We start from the raw sequence: 18,504 nt of genomic DNA, 5'->3' as shown, positions 1-18,504 counted from the left end.
ACGAAAAAAGCTCTCGATGTTGACGGCGATAGGCCATAATCTGCAACTGTGGATCGCTCGAGTTACAAACAGTTGTTTTGTTCCTATGTACCTTGTCATCAATGGTAAATACATATGTACATGTATTGTTGCCGCTGCGTTTGTTGTCCCATTATTGTAATTTGTGGTGTTGCGCAGGTCCGCTACCTTCTACTATTAAACAAACAACCATATCGCCTTCGAACACTTCAATTTTCAAGCATATGGGCGCCGTTGTGGGCGTGGGCAAAACGTTTTTTTTTTTATTTTGTGGTATCCCAACGAGTTCTTTTGTTTTCTGATCAAACCTGTGACAAAATAATTGAACATTCAAGTAAATGAACGAACTGTAGACCATGCTTCTCGCTGTGTGCTTGGCATAATCCACCGTATCACATACCTTGAAACTCTTTTAAGACTTTCCCGTCTTTGTTTTTCCAAACAGTTGCCGTTTTTATCACACTGTGCATGCGAGTAAGTCCTCCCTCAACCGAGTGAACAAGGATTGAGGCGAGAAGAGGAGCGGAGCGGAGTTTGAGCGGAGCGGAAGCAGGAAGGTTCAAAAGGCAATCCCCACCGCCAAACTGGCCACCACAAGCTATCGGCTGGTCGTGGCGCCGGCGGGCAGCCAAAGGAGCTCGACTGGAAATGTGGTTGTCACCACCACCTCCTCGGGCACCCACTCCTCGAATGGGGCTAACGGAGGATCAGGAGGAACTTCTGCCGGGAGCAGCACGTTGGGGAGCGGTCTCAACGTGACTACAATAACAGCGACCGGCGGTGGAGGAGGTCAGCTGCAAAGTGCCGGCAACAGTTCCCAGAGCAACGGAACCACCTACAAGATCGAAATGCTGGATGAGGATATCCAGAGCCTAGGTTCCGATGACGACGACGAGGATCTAATCAGCAGCGATGGCAGCTTATACGAAGGGGACCTGGGCTCCATGCCAGTGAATGATGATGTGGCCCACCAACTAGCGGCCGCAGGACCAGTGGGCGTGGCGGCAGCGGCGGCAATAGCGAGTTCCAAAAAGCGAAAGAGACCTCATTGCTTCGAAACAAATCCCTCGGTTAGAAAACGGCAACAGAATCGATTGCTGCGCAAGCTGAGAGGGATTATCTATGAGTTCACGGGCAGAGTGGGCAAACAGGCGGTAGTTCTGGTGGCCACACCGGGTAAACCCAACACTAGCTATAAGGTTTTTGGAGCCAAACCCCTGGAAGATGTGCTGCGCAACCTAAAGAACATTGTAATGGATGAACTGGACAATGCACTGGCCCAGCAAGCGCCACCTCCGCCCCAAGATGATCCATCGCTCTTCGAACTGCCTGGCTTGGTTATCGATGGTATACCCACTCCCGTAGAGAAGATGACCCAAGCGCAGCTGAGAGCCTTCATCCCGCTGATGCTCAAGTATTCTACGGGACGAGGAAAGCCGGGATGGGGCAGGGAGTCTACCAGACCGCCCTGGTGGCCAAAGGAGCTGCCCTGGGCCAATGTGAGGATGGATGCGCGTTCCGAGGACGACAAGCAGAAGGTGGGTGGGGTGGGTGTTCCAACAGCCGCCCCCGATCTCCTTTGAATCGTATTAACTCTATGCGTCCCTATTCAGATCAGCTGGACACATGCACTACGCAAGATTGTGATCAATTGCTACAAGTACCATGGAAGGGAGGATCTGCTGCCTACCTTTGCCGATGACGAGGACAAGGTTAACGCCTTGATTTCGCAGTCGGGCGACGAAGACGAGGACATGGAGCTTTCAAATCCTCCTACCATCCACACGGTGACTACAATGACGCCGCCGACGGGCAACAGCAATGTAAGTATTGCACAGGTCACAGGTCACAGGTCCCATTCAAGGTAATGGTTTCAGCTTGTTTTTGTTTCTGCTTGGATTTAACCGTGTTGGGTTGAATGCAAACAAGTGAAGAGCACTTTTACTTAATCGAAAAGTGTTTCCACATTTTGGGTTTCAAATAAATGTAAACACATTCTAAATGTATTTTAAAATAGTTCCTTAGGCTACCATATTTTACACGAACATAATTTGCAATAGTCGAATGCGACGAACTACTCTGTGATAAGTCACGCCCATTATTTATCCGCAACCGACATATATCGTCTTACTAATCCATCAACCAATCCACATCGAATCATCATCACAGCAACCGCAGCAGGTGAACGTTGTGAAAATCAATAGTGCTGGAACAGTGATCACCACCCACACGGCCCAAAGCAACACTCCTGCTCCGACAATCATCCAGAGTACCAATAACCAGCACGTGACCACGACGGCTACGCTGCCCGCCTCCACGAAGATTGAGATCTGCCAGGCGCCGGCTCAGAATCAGCAGCACCAGCAGCACCATCAGCACCACCAGACGCACTTACCCAACGCCGTGCATATTCAGCCAGTGGCCGGAGGACAGCCGCAAACAATCCAGTTGACCACTGCCAGTGGAACGGCGACCGCCACAGCGGTTCAGACGACAGCCGCCGCCGTAAGTGCGGCGCAGGCTCACGCGCATTCGCAGTCCCAGGCTCACTCCCAGTCGAATGCTAACCAGACGGTCACTGCCCAGCAGATCGCCAATGCTCAAGTCTGCATCGAGCCCATTACGCTCAGCGATGTTGATGTTCGTACTAATCCGGATGAAATGCCCCTTAAATTGCTGTTGTGCTTCCCAACCGAGCCAGGACTAGGGTCCAGACTTGTCAGACTTGCACACTAGAATAGCACATTACCGATTCATTGTGATTCATACCGACAAGTAGCTTAAACCGCGTTCTGTAATATGCTGTACTGGCTTCCTACTTTGCCATGTTTTCTCTTAATTGCACACTGCGATTGGGTTGCATTAGGTGAATTGGAGTAACGCAGATTGTAAGACCAATAGCTATCTTATTTAAATTGCATACTGATTCAAAGATTTAAATGTATCAGCCCATTGTTAATTGTTAGTTGTTAATTGGATAAAAGGGAGTAGGAAAATGGAAAAGAACAGATAATATTGTGAAACTTTTGTGCATAGCTTACAAGTCTTACACCCTTTTCCTGAAACTTGCATTAACTGAATGATGTTTGGCTCAATCTTTCGTTTTTATTGATATTACTTTTCGTTTATTCTTCGTGTTGTTGGTCCCGATGATTCTCTTATTTTATTTAAGTCAACCTAATATGACCTGATTTTTTGTTTCGTCTGTTTGTGTTCTGTTGCAGCTGATTGTTATCGAGTTATTGGTTATTTTCATCATTATTTGCATCCGCCACAAACCGAAAAATCACACCCACATGTAAATACGACTTCTGTCACTCTAAAAACACAAACAAAACATTTTTATCTTTATTTTAAGAATTATCAGTAGTGCTTGCTTAATATGCATTTCGGTAGTTTTATTCTTAAATTCAATTACTTTGTTTTGGCTTAGTCATATGCACATTTAAACAGTTAGTAACGATTGTAATTTACCATTTATACACAGTACACCACGCAAACGGTCCTCTCACAGAATGCCGATGGTACCGTCTCGCTAATCCAGGTGGACCCCAATAATCCTATTATCACATTACCGGATGGGACAACTGCCCAGGTTCAAGGTGTTGCCACGGTAAGTACATTTAGTGATCCGTGCATCCTCGTTTGAGTCCTTACCTGCAACTCTTGTTTCAGCTCCACCAAGGTGAAGGCGGTGCTACCATTCAGACAGTCCAGAGTCTCACTGATGTGAATGGTCATGAGAACATGACCGTAGATCTTACCGAGACGCAGGATGGACAAATATATATTACAACGGAGGATGGCCAAGGTACATATATATTATCGCTGAGTACTCCGAGTTGAAGTTACCCGTATCATTGCTATACGCACTTACCAAACGCATTTTTACTTTGTCTTAGGTTATCCCGTTTCGGTGAGCAATGTGATCTCAGTTCCCGTCTCTATGTACCAATCGGTGATGGCCAACGTGCAGCAGATCCAAACGAACAGCGATGGAACAGTGTGCCTCGCGCCGATGCAGGTAGATACAAGTGTCAATCGCTCCACCAGTACCGCAAACAGTTCCTCATCCTCTTTGGGAAATGGCGGCGTTCAATGCTACTCGCTGATCTCGGCGGGATCGTCAGTCCTGGGCCGTCGCAGTGGCGCGATGATTGGGCATCCGGTCACTCCCGGGGAACGTTTCTACCTAGCCACATCCACCTCCACGTCCAGCAGTTTAGGGCACCACAACAACAATAATAGCACCCTAGCAAATAACAATAATAGCGTAAAGATGCCCATGCCCTTGCCCATAGTGCTGGCCACTCCTAGCAGTGCCCAGGTGGCCAACAAGAGAACTACCAGGAGATCCACCGGGGTTAGTGGGGGAGGGGAGCCAGTGATGGTTCAGAAACGTGGGAGACCCAATTCCTCAGCAAAAAACAAATCCCAACTAAATGCCAATGAAAATTGCCACTCCTCCGCCGGTACTTCCTCTTCCATCCGTTGTGTGGACAGCGCCAGTTTAACCAGTGTGCAGCTCCAACTGCCGGCCATCAAGCTGGAGCATTTGGGGTAGAGTCTCCCAATTAATAATCCATATTATCTCGAATCTAGTCAATTGCGGCTTTCCACAAACAGAAAAATAAGAAACGCACAACTGCACTTGCCATTTAAACTTAGACGCGCACATATTGTGAATGCCAAATAACCGAAATAGTTACAGCCAAAGGAAATTCCTCAGTTACTAACTATATAAATTGAATTTAGTGCCGAGAGTAGAAAACCAAAAAATTTGTTGAAAATTAAACCAAAAATCAATTCTAAATTAAAAGTTAAAGTTGTTCCTAGTTTACAGAGCTACAAAACATAATAATTTATAGTTTTAGCCATTTGTTTAGTTGTTAAATTGTGGAGTACATATATTTATGCGCATAATCTTGCTAAAAGCGCGAATCAAACCAAATATTAACAAATTTAAGTTGTACAATTAGGTTAGTTCTAGCCTGTAAGTTATACAGCAAACAGGGACCAGCCAGCCTAAAGTTAGACGTACCTGTAACCCCGTGAGTCTTTGCTCCGTAACCCACCATGCAATCCCTTAAACGTAGTCAATGCGCATTAAGAATGCGCAAAGGCGGGAAAATGAGTTTATCATTGGAGGTATTCACCTTTAGTCGGGAGATAAAAATGTGCTATATATATATATATATATGTGGAGGGATATTTAATATATATTCTCCAGAAAGTGGGTGCAAAATGAATTTTATGTTGATCTAGTACTGTTTCCATTATTGCTATTGTGTTTCAATGAAATCAATATTGCTTTTACCATAATTATTGTGTTTACATGTTTGATTTTCATATTAATCGCATATTAAATTGTTTTAGACAAAATTTTGTTTTTAATGAAGCCAAGTCAATTGCGAAAGGAAGAAAATGAAAATGCAACAAATTTTATTAAAAAAAAAAAGTGATTGTTGTGATTTTATTATAATTTTATTTTTAAATATTTGCTTATATATTGTGTAAACTGAAATGCTAAAAATAAAGCCAGCAATTTACCTTCAAAATCATTTTTTATTTTTAATTATTGTTGGTCTCAGAATATACATTTTTTGCTTGTCCTGATTTTTTATTGAGTTAATAAGTATAGTAAGTATATTTTGCTATTATACATTTTATCTTATAATTTTATACTTTATTTTCTTTTCCTTTTAACTAGATAGAAAAAGTGGACAATTTTCGAGGACCCCTTGATCTGTAAAGAAATATTATGAATTTGCTCTTCTACTAACTAAGATAACCTCTTTTTTCAAATTCTGAAAGGTGGAAAATGGCGACCAGCTGGAGACCATCACCATGTCGCCTGGAATGCACCAGATGATGATCCAGGGAGGTCCTGGCCAAGAACCCCAGCTGGTACAGGTGGTCAGCTTAAAGGACGCCACTCTGCTCAGCAAGGCCATGGAGGCCATTAATTCCGGCAACGTGAAGTCTGAAGACACGATTATTATGGAACAATAGCTGGAGCCCATAGAAGGCATGATCTCGCCTGAGTTGAGCGATTGACGTGCCGTATTCTCTGGGCCTCGAAGCTCTCCTGACTGACTACCCGTCTATAACTTAGGGTTCCTTTTGCCCCACCAAAAGAATGTTTTCCAAGTACCTGAAAGGTGTTGCTAACGGAGACAGAAGCAATAGGAACCCCATGGTCCCGTCTACCCAAGTATAAACCATCTAGTCATCTCATGTCTAGTCAAGAGTGCTTTCTCTGTATAAAGCGCGCAAGCAGTTCAGACTTTGCATAGATAAATATCTTTAACTACACGTAACACCCTTATTCCTACTATTTTTTGTGCGTTTTTTTTTGCTCTATAACTAATTTAAATCTAAATTATATTAGCTATACAATTGTAACAAACGTATGCCAAGGTGTAAACATTATAAGCGTTACTTCTACGTGGCACTATATATATATGATAGATATACTTGTGCAACATTCGCTATAACTAACCAATAAATATTTAACGAAGAAGAAGGGTTTATAAATTATACAATTGACTTAGGACAACTGATAAAGAACGCAATGCAATGTAACCAGAGAGCATCACTTTAAACTTAAATATATTACCTAATAGCTAACGATAATGAATACTATTCATAATTAATAAATAAACCAAAGAGTGTACGACATAATCAACCTTTTTTTATATAACTTTGGTCAGAATAAGCGATTGTACATTTTTTTCCGGCCCATATCAGCATATAGTGCAGTGATGTAACAATTCGGAAATCGCAAAAAGTTTGCCCACCGAACCCACGTCTCTTGTTTAATTCACTGATCGCTTTTGTCTCGCTGACTAAACCCCAGCCTAAACCCAAAATATACACTAGGGGGAGGAGAGGACACACACGCCAAAAGTATTATAAGTTCATGGAGGCAGCAAACACGTTTTCTCTGCGCCGCATCGCAGCTTAAGCCGAGCCCACGGGACGTTGACCCGCTGATCCACTACACTACAAATGATGCCGGCACTGGTGGAGACCGAAATGAAACTGTAACTGCAGCCTACCTGCAATAGGTGGGGAATGCTAAGCAGAAAAAGCCATGCTAAAAGTCAATTTATATTTACAGGTATGTAGTTTTATAATATATAGTTTTAAAATTAAAAAATAATAATCATTTTATGGGAAGGCATTTGCCTGCAACGTAAAGAAATGATGTGACTAATGAATTTATATAGTCAATCTGTTTTTGTTTGGATTTTAGCTTGCACATCTATTGGAAGGGATATTTGCAATATGCCACGACTGCATATTTTTATAATAATCAAATTGTGCACTTGTGCAACAGCTTATAAAAGGACTATTTCCATTCTTAAATCATCATCCATATCCCGCTATGGCAAATTAGTCTTATAGTCATTTTGTTGTAGTTCGTTGGTGTTTCGCGATTTGAGCGACGTCATCGTGATTGCCTCTGAGGGATTTTGTCAAAGTTTTAGACCAAATTACCATCGATACCCCCAGATGCAAATCCAATAACCGCACAACGTCACAAGTTGCAAGTTGGACTGAAGTTGCTATTGTGACCGGCAATGTTGCGGATTATGCAATGGGAAAGGTGCACCATCAACTTGTCTGTTGGGAGATGTGCATTTACTATACAAACAAATCTTTGGCTGACTACAAAACTATTGCAGATGCAGCAATCGGATGGAGTTGCAGTTATGAGTTGTCTGCAGCTTTCGCCCGCTATCTTTTTCACCCCATCCATTGGGATTTCAAAACTAATGCCCATTGTTGAATCCTCCCCCTGACGATGATGCGGCACCATTTGGCCCATATTGCAACAATAACACGGAAAAAAAATCAATGGTAATACCAAATTCTTTTATTGTAGTTATTTAGGATAATATAATTAAAGTTGTAGTTGCATACAAACTATATTACGGTTATAGGTCTATTTTGTAGATAAACCTATTTTATATATATATAATATAATATAATATTTTTATATATAATATATATATATATATAATATAATATTTTTATACCACCTTATTCTTAGCAGTGCCTCGGTAGCACCTTCAATATCTGCCAACCCCACAGTAAGCGTTAAAAAATGTTTTTCCTTTTGCCATCTGGCAGAGCCAAGCTTTTCCGGTTAAAGTTATGTCGCGTCTGGTTTGGTATAAAAACTCTCGCTGCCATCTGTGGTCGTGTCAGTTGTGGATTTGCACTAAACCCACTAGTTAACCCAAGCGGAGTGTTTTAAGCTATGAAAGTACGGTTCGTCGTTCGCCAGGATAACTACTAAATTATCCTGAATTATCCTAAATTATTGCGCTGGCTCCCGTGCTGGCCATTTTTTTTTAAGTGATTCTAATAAAGTGTTTATGCTTTTCAGGCCTTTGTGTGTCTCCTGCTCATCGGAGTGGCCAGTGTGACGGCTAAGCCTAAGCCCGGCGGAGGAGGTGGCTGGTCCTCTGGAGGAGGTGGAGGCGGATGGTCATCAGGAGGTGGTGGCGGTGGTGGTGGTCATGGAGGCGGAGGAGACGTGCAAATTATTAAAGTGATTACGGAGAGTGGATCTTCTGGAGGCGGCGGAGGAGGAGGTGGCTGGTCCTCAGGGGGTGGCGGCGGGGGCGGAGGTGGATGGTCTTCTGGAGGTGGCGGCGGTGGCTGGTCCTCAGGTGGAGGCGGCGGAAGCGGAGGCGATGTTAAACTCATCAAAATCATAAGTCTCGGAGGCGGCGGAGGAGGACATGGTGGTGGTGGAGGAGGCTGGTCTTCTGGAGGAGGAGGAGGAGGTGGCGGTTGGTCATCAGGCGGAGGTGGTGGTCACGGAAGCAGCGGAGGTGGCGGCACCAAGGTTATAAAAATCATCAAACTGAGCTCTGGCGGCGGCGGCGGCGGCCATGGAGGCGGCGGTGGCGGCGGTTGGCAGCCGGCTGGAGGTTGGGCCTAAAATCTTAGTCCAATCCTAGAAAGTTGTCAAATCAATCTTTAACCACTTTTGTAAATACTGTACATACATATGTATCCAAAATAAAATTTTTTTTGTTATTACGTTACTTACCTAATTGATGTAGCAAATGGCACATGCTTGTTAAATCAATAAATGTACCCCAGTACAAATAGCAATACAAAAGAGGAAATGAAAGAGCCCATATTCCGAAATTATTTTATGCCAAAAAATGTAATTTCTCAATTTTTGTTAGCTGGCGATCATGATCAGTAGCAGTTTTATTGAAATAAACTACCAACTGAGCGTTGGTCGCCTTTTGGAAATTCTGTTTTCCAGGTGTTTTAAATATAAAAATCACCCAATTTGCCCTAAAAAATTCAGACTTGCATGATAAATTTGTAGTTTTCTACTGTTACCAAAAAAAAAGTTTAATGTTATAGGGAAAATTTTGTGATTTTTCGGTTTTAAACACCTGGCAGCACACGTTCCAAAAGGCTGTGCCTACAAGTACACAATCGTTTTCAGGAGCTGAGTTTTAGAACGCTGCACAAAAGTAGGTAATACATTAACTTAAGCTTTGAGTTTCCAGATAACGAAGTTGGAATATGCTTCTAATGTAATAGCTTGGTAAAAATATATACAATATTATCAACATTCTAAACCATTCTCTAACATCCACTTGTGTGTTACTGGTTTTATTCTACTGTTTTTCCTTTTTTCCAATTAAGAGGGATTTTCCAATGGATGTCATGCAAATAATTGCTACTACTCTAAGTGAGAAGTATCATCGGGTATACTCCGGTATACCCAATGTATTTCCATTAAGCTTGATATTCCGATTTTTCAACGAGAGCGGTACATCTGCTTATCCTGTTAATGAAATAAAAGAAACAATTTCATTTAGATGAACTACATTCTTAATCATATTATGGGCAATGTGTTTGTTATAGCTATTGGTAATATAACCGCTTTCTTAAACATTTTTTTTTTAAATTTGTAAACCTTTTTTTTTATTATTTCCACTAATCAATTAAATAAAGAATCTTTAATGTCCGTCGGCCACGTAATTATTGTATAAATCATTGCAATCCATGAGAAAATTCGTTGGCTCCCAGTGTTGACGACCGATCGAACAGTAAACAATGGGTGTTCATATATAAAGATGCAATTTACAGTTGACGAATAATTACCCATCTGTTTTAGCGCCAATAAAATCCGGAAGACCAATTGCAAATAGTCAAGTAAAATGAGGAGTTGGCAGCATGTTGCCTTCTGGCTTCTTGTATTAACCAGCTGCGTGAGCGTCACCACTCCAAGTTTACTCGCCTTAAAAAGGAAGCTGCTTTTCGGAAGTAGAGGTGGAGGGGAAGGCTACAACGGCGACAGTGGGGCATATCATAGTGGCGGCTACAATGAGAGATATGGATACCACAGAGCATCAGAAGGTGGTGGTTATATCAACGGAGGAGGCAGCACCATAAGACTCTTTGTCGATTACCCAGCCTATAGCGGTTACCACGGAGGAGGTGGTGGTAACAACGGAAGAGGAGGTGGTTACCATGAAGGAGCACCCCATTCGTACGCCATCAGCAGTGCTAGTAGTTGGGCATCCGGAAGAGGTGGTACTGGCGCATATGCCTCTGCTAATGCTTACGCAGGAAGTTGGTAAAAGTTTATATTTAAAATATATTTGTTAATATTTACTAAATGAAAATAAAGCAAGAACAATGTTTAATATTTTGCATTACAATGCAACAAAATTCTCCAAATATGGAGATTTTATTATGAGGCCAAACAACAGTGCTGCGGGCCAAAATTTATAAAAACAACTAAGATTTTGAAATCTTGCAATAAAGCAAGGAGGAGTACTGAGAAGAAACTCAATCAGTATTTTTTCGATAGCAATAAAAATAGTTGTCCAAAAGTGGAATGTCATACCTTGTTGCATTCGTAACAAATTTCCCTATCCATCTGCGTTCAAAAAAGAATATGCTAATTTTTTGCCATTTTTCGTACATTTAAATTTGTATTATAATAATTATATTCCAAAACACAAATTAAATGTTCTTCTGTAGTATAAGCGCTGTAGACAAGAAATAAAATAACTACCAGGCAAACAGAAATGTCAGGAAGTGGCCAACGATCTTCGATTTCTTGAAAATTTCAGCCGCCCGGATATTATTTTAGCTGCTAAATCGGCCATTTTTTCGTTTCGTTGCCAGTTTTTCGTTGCTTGTCCATTGGCTTGTTTTTGTATTTCGCTGCAGCTACGATGATGGAGAAGAAGTCAATTAAGCCAAACGCTAAAAGGCCACGAAAGATAAATGACAAATGACAAATGACGTGTCTTAAACTGAGCTCAGTACCCATCTTTAACTAAAGAGAACGCAGATCCCGACTCTTTCGTATTCCATCCACTGTGGCCGTGTGTAATTTCCAGCAAAGAAATATCGCACAACAAGTGCAAATGCAATTAGTCGCGGGCTTTATTTGTTTAAAACGAATGCCGACTTGCACTGACATACACACGATCAGCGACATATAGTGATCATGATGATCTAGATCCGATCCTCGTCTTCCTCTTCCTGGAACTTGTTGCATTCGGATCAAAAGCAGCTAGCAGCAAACAGCAAGCAGCATGTTGCAACTGCTACTCCTCTTCGTCATCGGACCAACATTTAGATGCCTTATAATTGCTCCAATGATTTTCGCTGTATTTGGCCTGCTCAGCCCATTAAGATGGCTCAAATGCCCGACTGTCTGTCTCTTGTTGTGCTTCTCTTGCTTCTGCAATGGTGCTGGGAAATTTCAAAATCCCATCGAAATCGGATAACAATTAAAAGAGTATTTTATTTATTTACTATACATCTGGTTAAGGAGAAAGCTAGTTCTGCGCTTAAGGCGTAGATCCTAGGATCAGCATGGTCATCAATTATTTTCGCACGTTCGCAGGAATCTTTTATTAAAATTGTATAATGCATTTAATTGCATTTTAAACCTAGCTTAAGTTTTTTTGGGGCTTTGACTTTGCCTGAGAGTATGCAGCGTTTTTCTTACATATTTCAAGCAATAAACAAAGCGTAGACAGTATCCGTTGCATACTTTCAGGCTGCTGATTGCAAGCGTTACAGCGTATTGCATACTTTTGGGCCGCGACATTTATGGTCGTCATCTGCTGGAAAACAACCGTTAGTTAGGTTGCACCATCGAACTGATCGCCGGTCACCTACTGACATTTCTGTTCGCCTGGTACTTCAAATCGAAAAATCACCAATTTCCTTCATTTTGGAGCGCCTCAACCAATTTCTTCGGCCAAAATTGTCAGTTTTACCGATGCTGAATACCAGGCGAACAGAAACAGATAGCAGGTGGAAACGAACAGCTGATCGCTGAAAGTAAAGCTTACTTAGGGATGGGCGATTCAAATGAACGGAGAGCTTTCGTGTCTATCGGATCAAAGCTCGTGACACGTCCATAAAAACGAAGAATTCATTTGAATCGCCCATCCCTAAGTAAGCTTTAGTTTCAGCGATCAGCTGTTCGTTTCCACCTGCTATTCGATTCTGTTCGCCTGGTACTTCAAATCGAAAAATCACCAATTTCCTTCATTTTGGAGCGCCTCAACCAATTTCTTCGGCCAAAATTGTCAGTTTTACCGATGCTGAATACCAGGCGAACAGAAACAGATAGCAGGTGGAAACGAACAGCTGATCGCTGAAAGTAAAGCTTACTTAGGGATGGGCGATTCAAATGAACGGAGAGCTTTCGTGTCTATCGGATCAAAGCTCGTGACACGTCCATAAAAACGAAGAATTCATTTGAATCGCCCATCCCTAAGTAAGCTTTAGTTTCAGCGATCAGCTGTTCGTTTCCACCTGCTATTCGATTCTGTTCGCCTGGTACTTCAAATCGAAAAATCACCAATTTCCTTCATTTTGGAGCGCCTCAACCAATTTCTTCGGCCAAAATTGTCAGTTTTACCGATGCTGAATACCAGGCGAACAGAAACAGATAGCAGGTGGAAACGAACAGCTGATCGCTGAAAGTAAAGCTTACTTAGGGATGGGCGATTCAAATGAACGGAGAGCTTTCGTGTCTATCGGATCAAAGCTCGTGACACGTCCATAAAAACGAAGAATTCATTTGAATCGCCCATCCCTAAGTAAGCTTTAGTTTCAGCGATCAGCTGTTCGTTTCCACCTGCTATTCGATTCTGTTCGCCTGGTACTTCAAATCGAAAAATCACCAATTTCCTTCATTTTGGAGCGCCTCAACCAATTTTTTCGGCCAAAATTGTCAGTTTTACCGATGCTGAATACCAGGTGAACAGAAACAGGAAGCAGGTCGCCGTCGATTGCTCCGAGTAAATATAATCAGCTGTTCTAGGCTGCTCTCCTAGAGATGGGCGATCGCGCTGTTCTTGTGGACGTGTCACGAGCTTTACACCGATAGACACGGAAGCTCTCCGTTCATTTGAATCGCCCATCCCTAAGTAAGCTTTAGTTTCAGCGATCAGCTGTTCGTTTCCACCTGCTATTCGATTCTGTTCGCCTGGTACTTCAAATCGAAAAATCACCAATTTCCTTCATTTTGGAGCGCCTCAACCAATTTCTTCGGCCAAAATTGTCAGTTTTACCGATGCTGAATACCAGGCGAACAGAAACAGATAGCAGGTGGAAACGAACAGCTGATCGCTGAAAGTAAAGCTTACTTAGGGATGGGCGATTCAAATGAACGGAGAGAGCTTTCGTGTCTATCGGATCAAAGCTCGTGACACGTCCATAAAAACGAAGAATTCATTTGAATCGCCCATCCCTAAGTAAGCTTTAGTTTCAGCGATCAGCTGTTCGTTTCCACCTGCTATTCGATTCTGTTCGCCTGGTACTTCAAATCGAAAAATCACCAATTTCCTTCATTTTGGAGCGCCTCAACCAATTTCTTCGGCCAAAATTGTCAGTTTTACCGATGCTGAATACCAGGCGAACAGAAACAGATAGCAGGTGGAAACGAACAGCTGATCGCTGAAAGTAAAGCTTACTTAGGGATGGGCGATTCAAATGCACGGAGAGCTTTCGTGTCTATCGGATCAAAGCTCGTGACACGTCCATAAAAACGAAGAATTCATTTGAATCGCCCATCCCTAAGTAAGCTTTAGTTTCAGCGATCAGCTGTTCGTTTCCACCTGCTATTCGATTCTGTTCGCCTGGTACTTCAAATCGAAAAATCACCAATTTCCTTCATTTTGGAGCGCCTCAACCAATTTTTTCGGCCAAAATTGTCAGTTTTACCGATGCTGAATACCAGGCGAACAGAAACAGGAAGCAGGTCGCCGTCGATTGCTCCGAGTAAATATAATCAGCTGTTCTAGGCTGCTCTCCTAGAGATGGGCGATCGCGCTGTTCTTGTGGACGTGTCACGAGCTTTACACCGATAGACACGGAAGCTCTCCGTTCATTTGAATCGCCCATCCCTAAGTAAGCTTTAGTTTCAGCGATCAGCTGTTCGTTTCCACCTGCTATTCGATTCTGTTCGCCTGGTACTTCAAATCGAAAAATCACCAATTTCCTTCATTTTGGAGCGCCTCAACCAATTTCTTCGGCCAAAATTGTCAGTTTTACCGATGCTGAATACCAGGCGAACAGAAACAGATAGCAGGTGGAAACGAACCGGATCAAAGCTCGTGACACGTCCATAAAAACGAAGAATTCATTTGAATCGCCCATCCCTAAGTAAGCTTTAGTTTCAGCGATCAGCTGTTCGTTTCCACCTGCTATTCGATTCTGTTCGCCTGGTACTTCAAATCGAAAAATCACCAATTTCCTTCATTTTGGAGCGCCTTAACCAATTTTTTCGGCCAAAATTGTCAGTTTTACCGATGCTGAATACCAGGCGAACAGAAACAGGAAGCAGGTCGCCGTCGATTGCTCCGAGTAAATATAATCAGCTGTTCTAGGCTGCTCTCCTAGAGATGGGCGATCGCGCTGTTCTTGTGGACGTGTCACGAGCTTTACACCGATAGACACGGAAGCTCTCCGTTCATTTGAATCGCCCATCCCTAAGTAAGCTTTAGTTTCAGCGATCAGCTGTTCGTTTCCACCTGCTATTCGATTCTGTTCGCCTGGTACTTCAAATCGAAAAATCACCAATTTCCTTCATTTTGGAGCGCCTCAACCAATTTCTTCGGCCAAAATTGTCAGTTTTACCGATGCTGAATACCAGGCGAACAGAAACAGATAGCAGGTGGAAACGAACAGCTGATCGCTGAAAGTAAAGCTTACTTAGGGATGGGCGATTCAAATGAACGGAGAGCTTTCGTGTCTATCGGATCAAAGCTCGTGACACGTCCATAAAAACGAAGAATTCATTTGAATCGCCCATCCCTAAGTAAGCTTTAGTTTCAGCGATCAGCTGTTCGTTTCCACCTGCTATTCGATTCTGTTCGCCTGGTACTTCAAATCGAAAAATCACCAATTTCCTTCATTTTGGAGCGCCTCAACCAATTTTGTCGGCCAAAATTGTCAGTTTTACCGATGCTGAATACCAGGCGAACAGAAACAGGAAGCAGGTCGCCGTCGATTGCTCCGAGTAAATATAATCAGCTGTTCTAGGCTGCTCTCCTAGAGATGGGCGATCGCGCTGTTCTTGTGGACGTGTCACGAGCTTTACACCGATAGACACGGAAGCTCTCCGTTCATTTGAATCGCCCATCCCTAAGTAAGCTTTAGTTTCAGCGATCAGCTGTTCGTTTCCACCTGCTATCTGTTTCTGTTCGCCTGGTATTCAGCATCGGTAAAACTGACAATTTTGGCCGAAGAAATTGGTTGAGGCGCTCCAAAATGAAGGAAATTGGTGATTTTTCGATTTGAAGTACCAGGCGAACAGAATCGAATAGCAGCTGGAAACGAACAGCTGATCGCTGAAACTAAACATTACATAGGGATGGGCGATTTAAATGAACTGGGAGCTTTCGTGTCTATCGGATCAAAGCTCGTGACACGTCCACAAGAACGACCGATTCATTTGAATCGCCCATCCCTAAGTAAGCTCTACTTTCAGCGATCAGCTGTTCGTTTCCACCTGCTATCTGTTTCTGTTCGCCTGGTATTCAGCATCGGTAAAACTGACAATTTTGGCCGAAGAAATTGGTTGAGGCGCTCCAAAATGAAGGAAATTGGTGATTTTTCGATTTGAAGTACCAGGCGAACAGAATCGAATAGCAGGTGAAAACGAACAGCTGATCGCTGAAACTAAAGCTTACTTAGGGATGGGCGATTCAAATGAATTCTTCGTTTTTATGGACGTGTCACGAGCTTTGATCCGATAGACACGAAAGCTCTCCGTTCATTTGAATCGCCCATCCCTAAGTAAGCTTTACACTGATAGACACGGAAGCTCCCAGTTCATTTGAATCGCCCATCTCTAAGTAAGCTTTACTTTCAGCGATCAGCTGTTCGTTTCCACCTGCTATCTGTTTCTGTTCGCCTGGTATTCAGCATCGGTAAAACTGACAATTTTGGCCGAAGAAATTGGTTGAGGCGCTCCAAAATGAAGGAAATTGGTGATTTTTCGATTTGAAGTACCAGGCGAACAGAATCGAATAGCAGGTGGAAACGAACAGCTGATCGCTGAAACTAAAGCTTACTTAGGGATGGGCGATTCAAATGAACGGAGAGCTTCCGTGTCTATCGGTGTAAAGCTCGTGACACGTCCACAAGAACAGCGCGATCGCCCATCTCTAGGAGAGCAGCCTAGAACAGCTGATTATATTTACTCGGAGCAATCGACGGCGACCTGCTTCCTGTTTCTGTTCGCCTGGTATTCAGCATCGGTAAAACTGAAAATTTTGGCCGAAGAAATTGGTTGAGGCGCTCCAAAATGAAGGAAATTGGTGATTTTTCGGTTTGAAGTACCAGGCGAACAGAATCGAATAGCAGGTGGAAACGAACAGCTGATCGCTGAAACTAAAGCTTACTTAGGGATGGGCGATTCAAATGAATCGGTCGTTCTTGTGGACGTTTCACGAGCTTTGATCGGATAGACACGAAAGCTCCCAGTTCATTTGAATCGCCCATCCCTAAGTACGGTTGTACGGTTGTAAGTAAGTTGGCCACGTCCTGACATTTCTGTTCGCCTGGTATATGGAATCCAGAATCTCTAAATTTGCCCAACAAAACTCTGGTTTTCGGCACATTTCATTACTTTATGCACCAGGCGATCATAATTAGCAGTAGGTGTCTACTAGAAACGAAATAATCGTTAGCCACTTTCTGACATTTTTGTTTGCTTGGTAATTATTTTATTTTTTGTCTAAAAGAACATTTAATTTGTGTTTTAGAATATAATTATTATAACACCATTTTAAATGTGAAAAAATGGCAAAAAAAAAAAATGCATCAAAAAATAGTGCCAATAACTTGATTATTTCAATCGGCGTTTTAACCATAACCTGGCCAAAAACGGCGGCAGAGCTAAAATAAAGACTGTTTTATAATGCCAATTTACATAGCTAACTATCCCTATCACTACTTTTATGATTTTCGAAAAATAAAATTTTAACAAATTTTTCTCATTTTTGATAAGGGGTACCATCATCAAAATTTGAGTAAAAATTGCAAAAATTTAGCATTTCCTTTTTTAACACAGGTGGATAGGAAATTTTGTTAGGAATGCAACGAGGTATGGCATTCCACTTTTGGACAACTTTTTTGATAGCTATCGAGAAAATACTGATTATTTTGTATCAAAAAAACGTATAGGTAGGTAACGAGCAACGGGTATAGAACGGTTTTTTAAAATTATTTTTCGGTGTGATATTCTTGAGTATTCTCTAATTTGTCCTGCCTTTTTTGTAAATTTTTCTGTCTTTTGGCAATCGTCTACAGAAGAGCCAGATTACTCTGACTTCTACTGGAAAAACTTGTTTCGCGCTTTTCTCGAGCGTTGAACTAAAATACTCCTTTAACTAAGGGGAAATATCTGAAAGAGGATTTCACTAGAGGGAGGCAACGAATGTCTGCCTTTTCATCAACTGGATAATATTTGGACAATTGGAAAAATTGTATATAAAATCGTTTGCCTCTATTTTCGCTACATTTACATATTTATCATGGTCTGTACATGATTGTTTTCCTAAAGCATCAACAAGTTTTCAATCGACTTGGCCGATTGCAGTTTAAGCCAAACCGCTTTTTACACCCTTTCCTGTCAAGCTTACAATTTTTTCTCGTGTTTCAGGTTTTCCTTAGTGCGAAATTGAACGGAAAATCGCGGCCTATTTCCTCCCAGTATACATTCATATTTTCATTTTTCAACCATTGGGAATTACAAGAGAAATTTCAATATTTCCACAAGAAGCTTCATCGACGGAATTGGTATGCTCGCACATTCATAGTTTAAGTAACTGTTGGTGTAATAAGGTGTATTAAAAAAACACCCACATTTGTTAGTCACTGGTCCTAACAATAAAGCCAGATTCCAGCAGGTTGTGCGCCCTCAATATGTGAAATGTAAATATAGTGGCTCGGGAG

The 18,504-nt window shown here is 42.2% G+C and overlaps 3 protein-coding genes across 6 annotated transcripts; all 3 read left to right on the top strand.

Annotated features, from left to right (window-relative positions):
- The first annotated feature begins 528 nt into the window (after positions 1–528).
- Positions 529–5,400, top strand: LOC120455528 (DNA-binding protein Ewg). Of its 3 annotated transcripts, none has more exons than XM_039641818.2 (6): positions 529–1,556; positions 1,632–1,841; positions 2,188–2,658; positions 3,506–3,631; positions 3,694–3,829; positions 3,921–5,400. In XM_039641818.2, exons 1-6 carry the CDS (start codon positions 867–869, stop codon positions 4,580–4,582), a joined length of 2,295 nt encoding a protein of 764 aa, XP_039497752.1. In that variant the 5' UTR covers positions 529–866; the 3' UTR covers positions 4,583–5,400. The 3 variants fall into 3 exon arrangements, 1 of the variants encoding a protein (XP_039497752.1); XR_005616752.2 differs by lacking the exon at positions 3,921–5,400 and adding an exon at positions 3,243–3,316 and having other exon boundaries at positions 725–1,556; positions 2,188–2,523; XR_005616751.2 differs by lacking the exons at positions 3,694–3,829; positions 3,921–5,400 and having other exon boundaries at positions 725–1,556; positions 2,188–2,906; positions 3,506–3,627.
- A 2,413-nt stretch (positions 5,401–7,813) lies between these two features.
- Positions 7,814–9,083, top strand: LOC120456040 (putative glycine-rich cell wall structural protein 1). 2 transcript variants are annotated; one of them, XM_039642612.1, is made up of 2 exons: positions 7,814–7,884; positions 8,417–9,083. In XM_039642612.1, exons 1-2 carry the CDS (start codon positions 7,882–7,884, stop codon positions 8,975–8,977), a joined length of 564 nt encoding a protein of 187 aa, XP_039498546.1. In that variant the 5' UTR covers positions 7,814–7,881; the 3' UTR covers positions 8,978–9,083. The 2 variants fall into 2 exon arrangements, with proteins under 2 accessions (XP_039498546.1, XP_039498545.1); XM_039642611.1 differs by lacking the exon at positions 7,814–7,884 and adding an exon at positions 7,967–8,293.
- A 1,140-nt stretch (positions 9,084–10,223) lies between these two features.
- LOC120455593 (dormancy-associated protein 2-like) lies at positions 10,224–10,646 on the top strand. The gene has a single exon (XM_039641966.1). It carries the CDS (start codon positions 10,224–10,226, stop codon positions 10,644–10,646), a length of 423 nt encoding a protein of 140 aa, XP_039497900.1.
- The last annotated feature ends 7,858 nt before the right edge of the window (positions 10,647–18,504 follow it).

The sequence above is a fragment of the Drosophila santomea genome, chromosome X (genome assembly GCF_016746245.2).
Source record: "Drosophila santomea strain STO CAGO 1482 chromosome X, Prin_Dsan_1.1, whole genome shotgun sequence".
Taxonomy (NCBI): Eukaryota; Metazoa; Arthropoda; class Insecta; order Diptera; family Drosophilidae; genus Drosophila; species Drosophila santomea.
The sequence above is the reverse complement of the archived record's forward strand: the minus strand, read 5'-3'. Positions and strand labels throughout refer to the sequence as shown.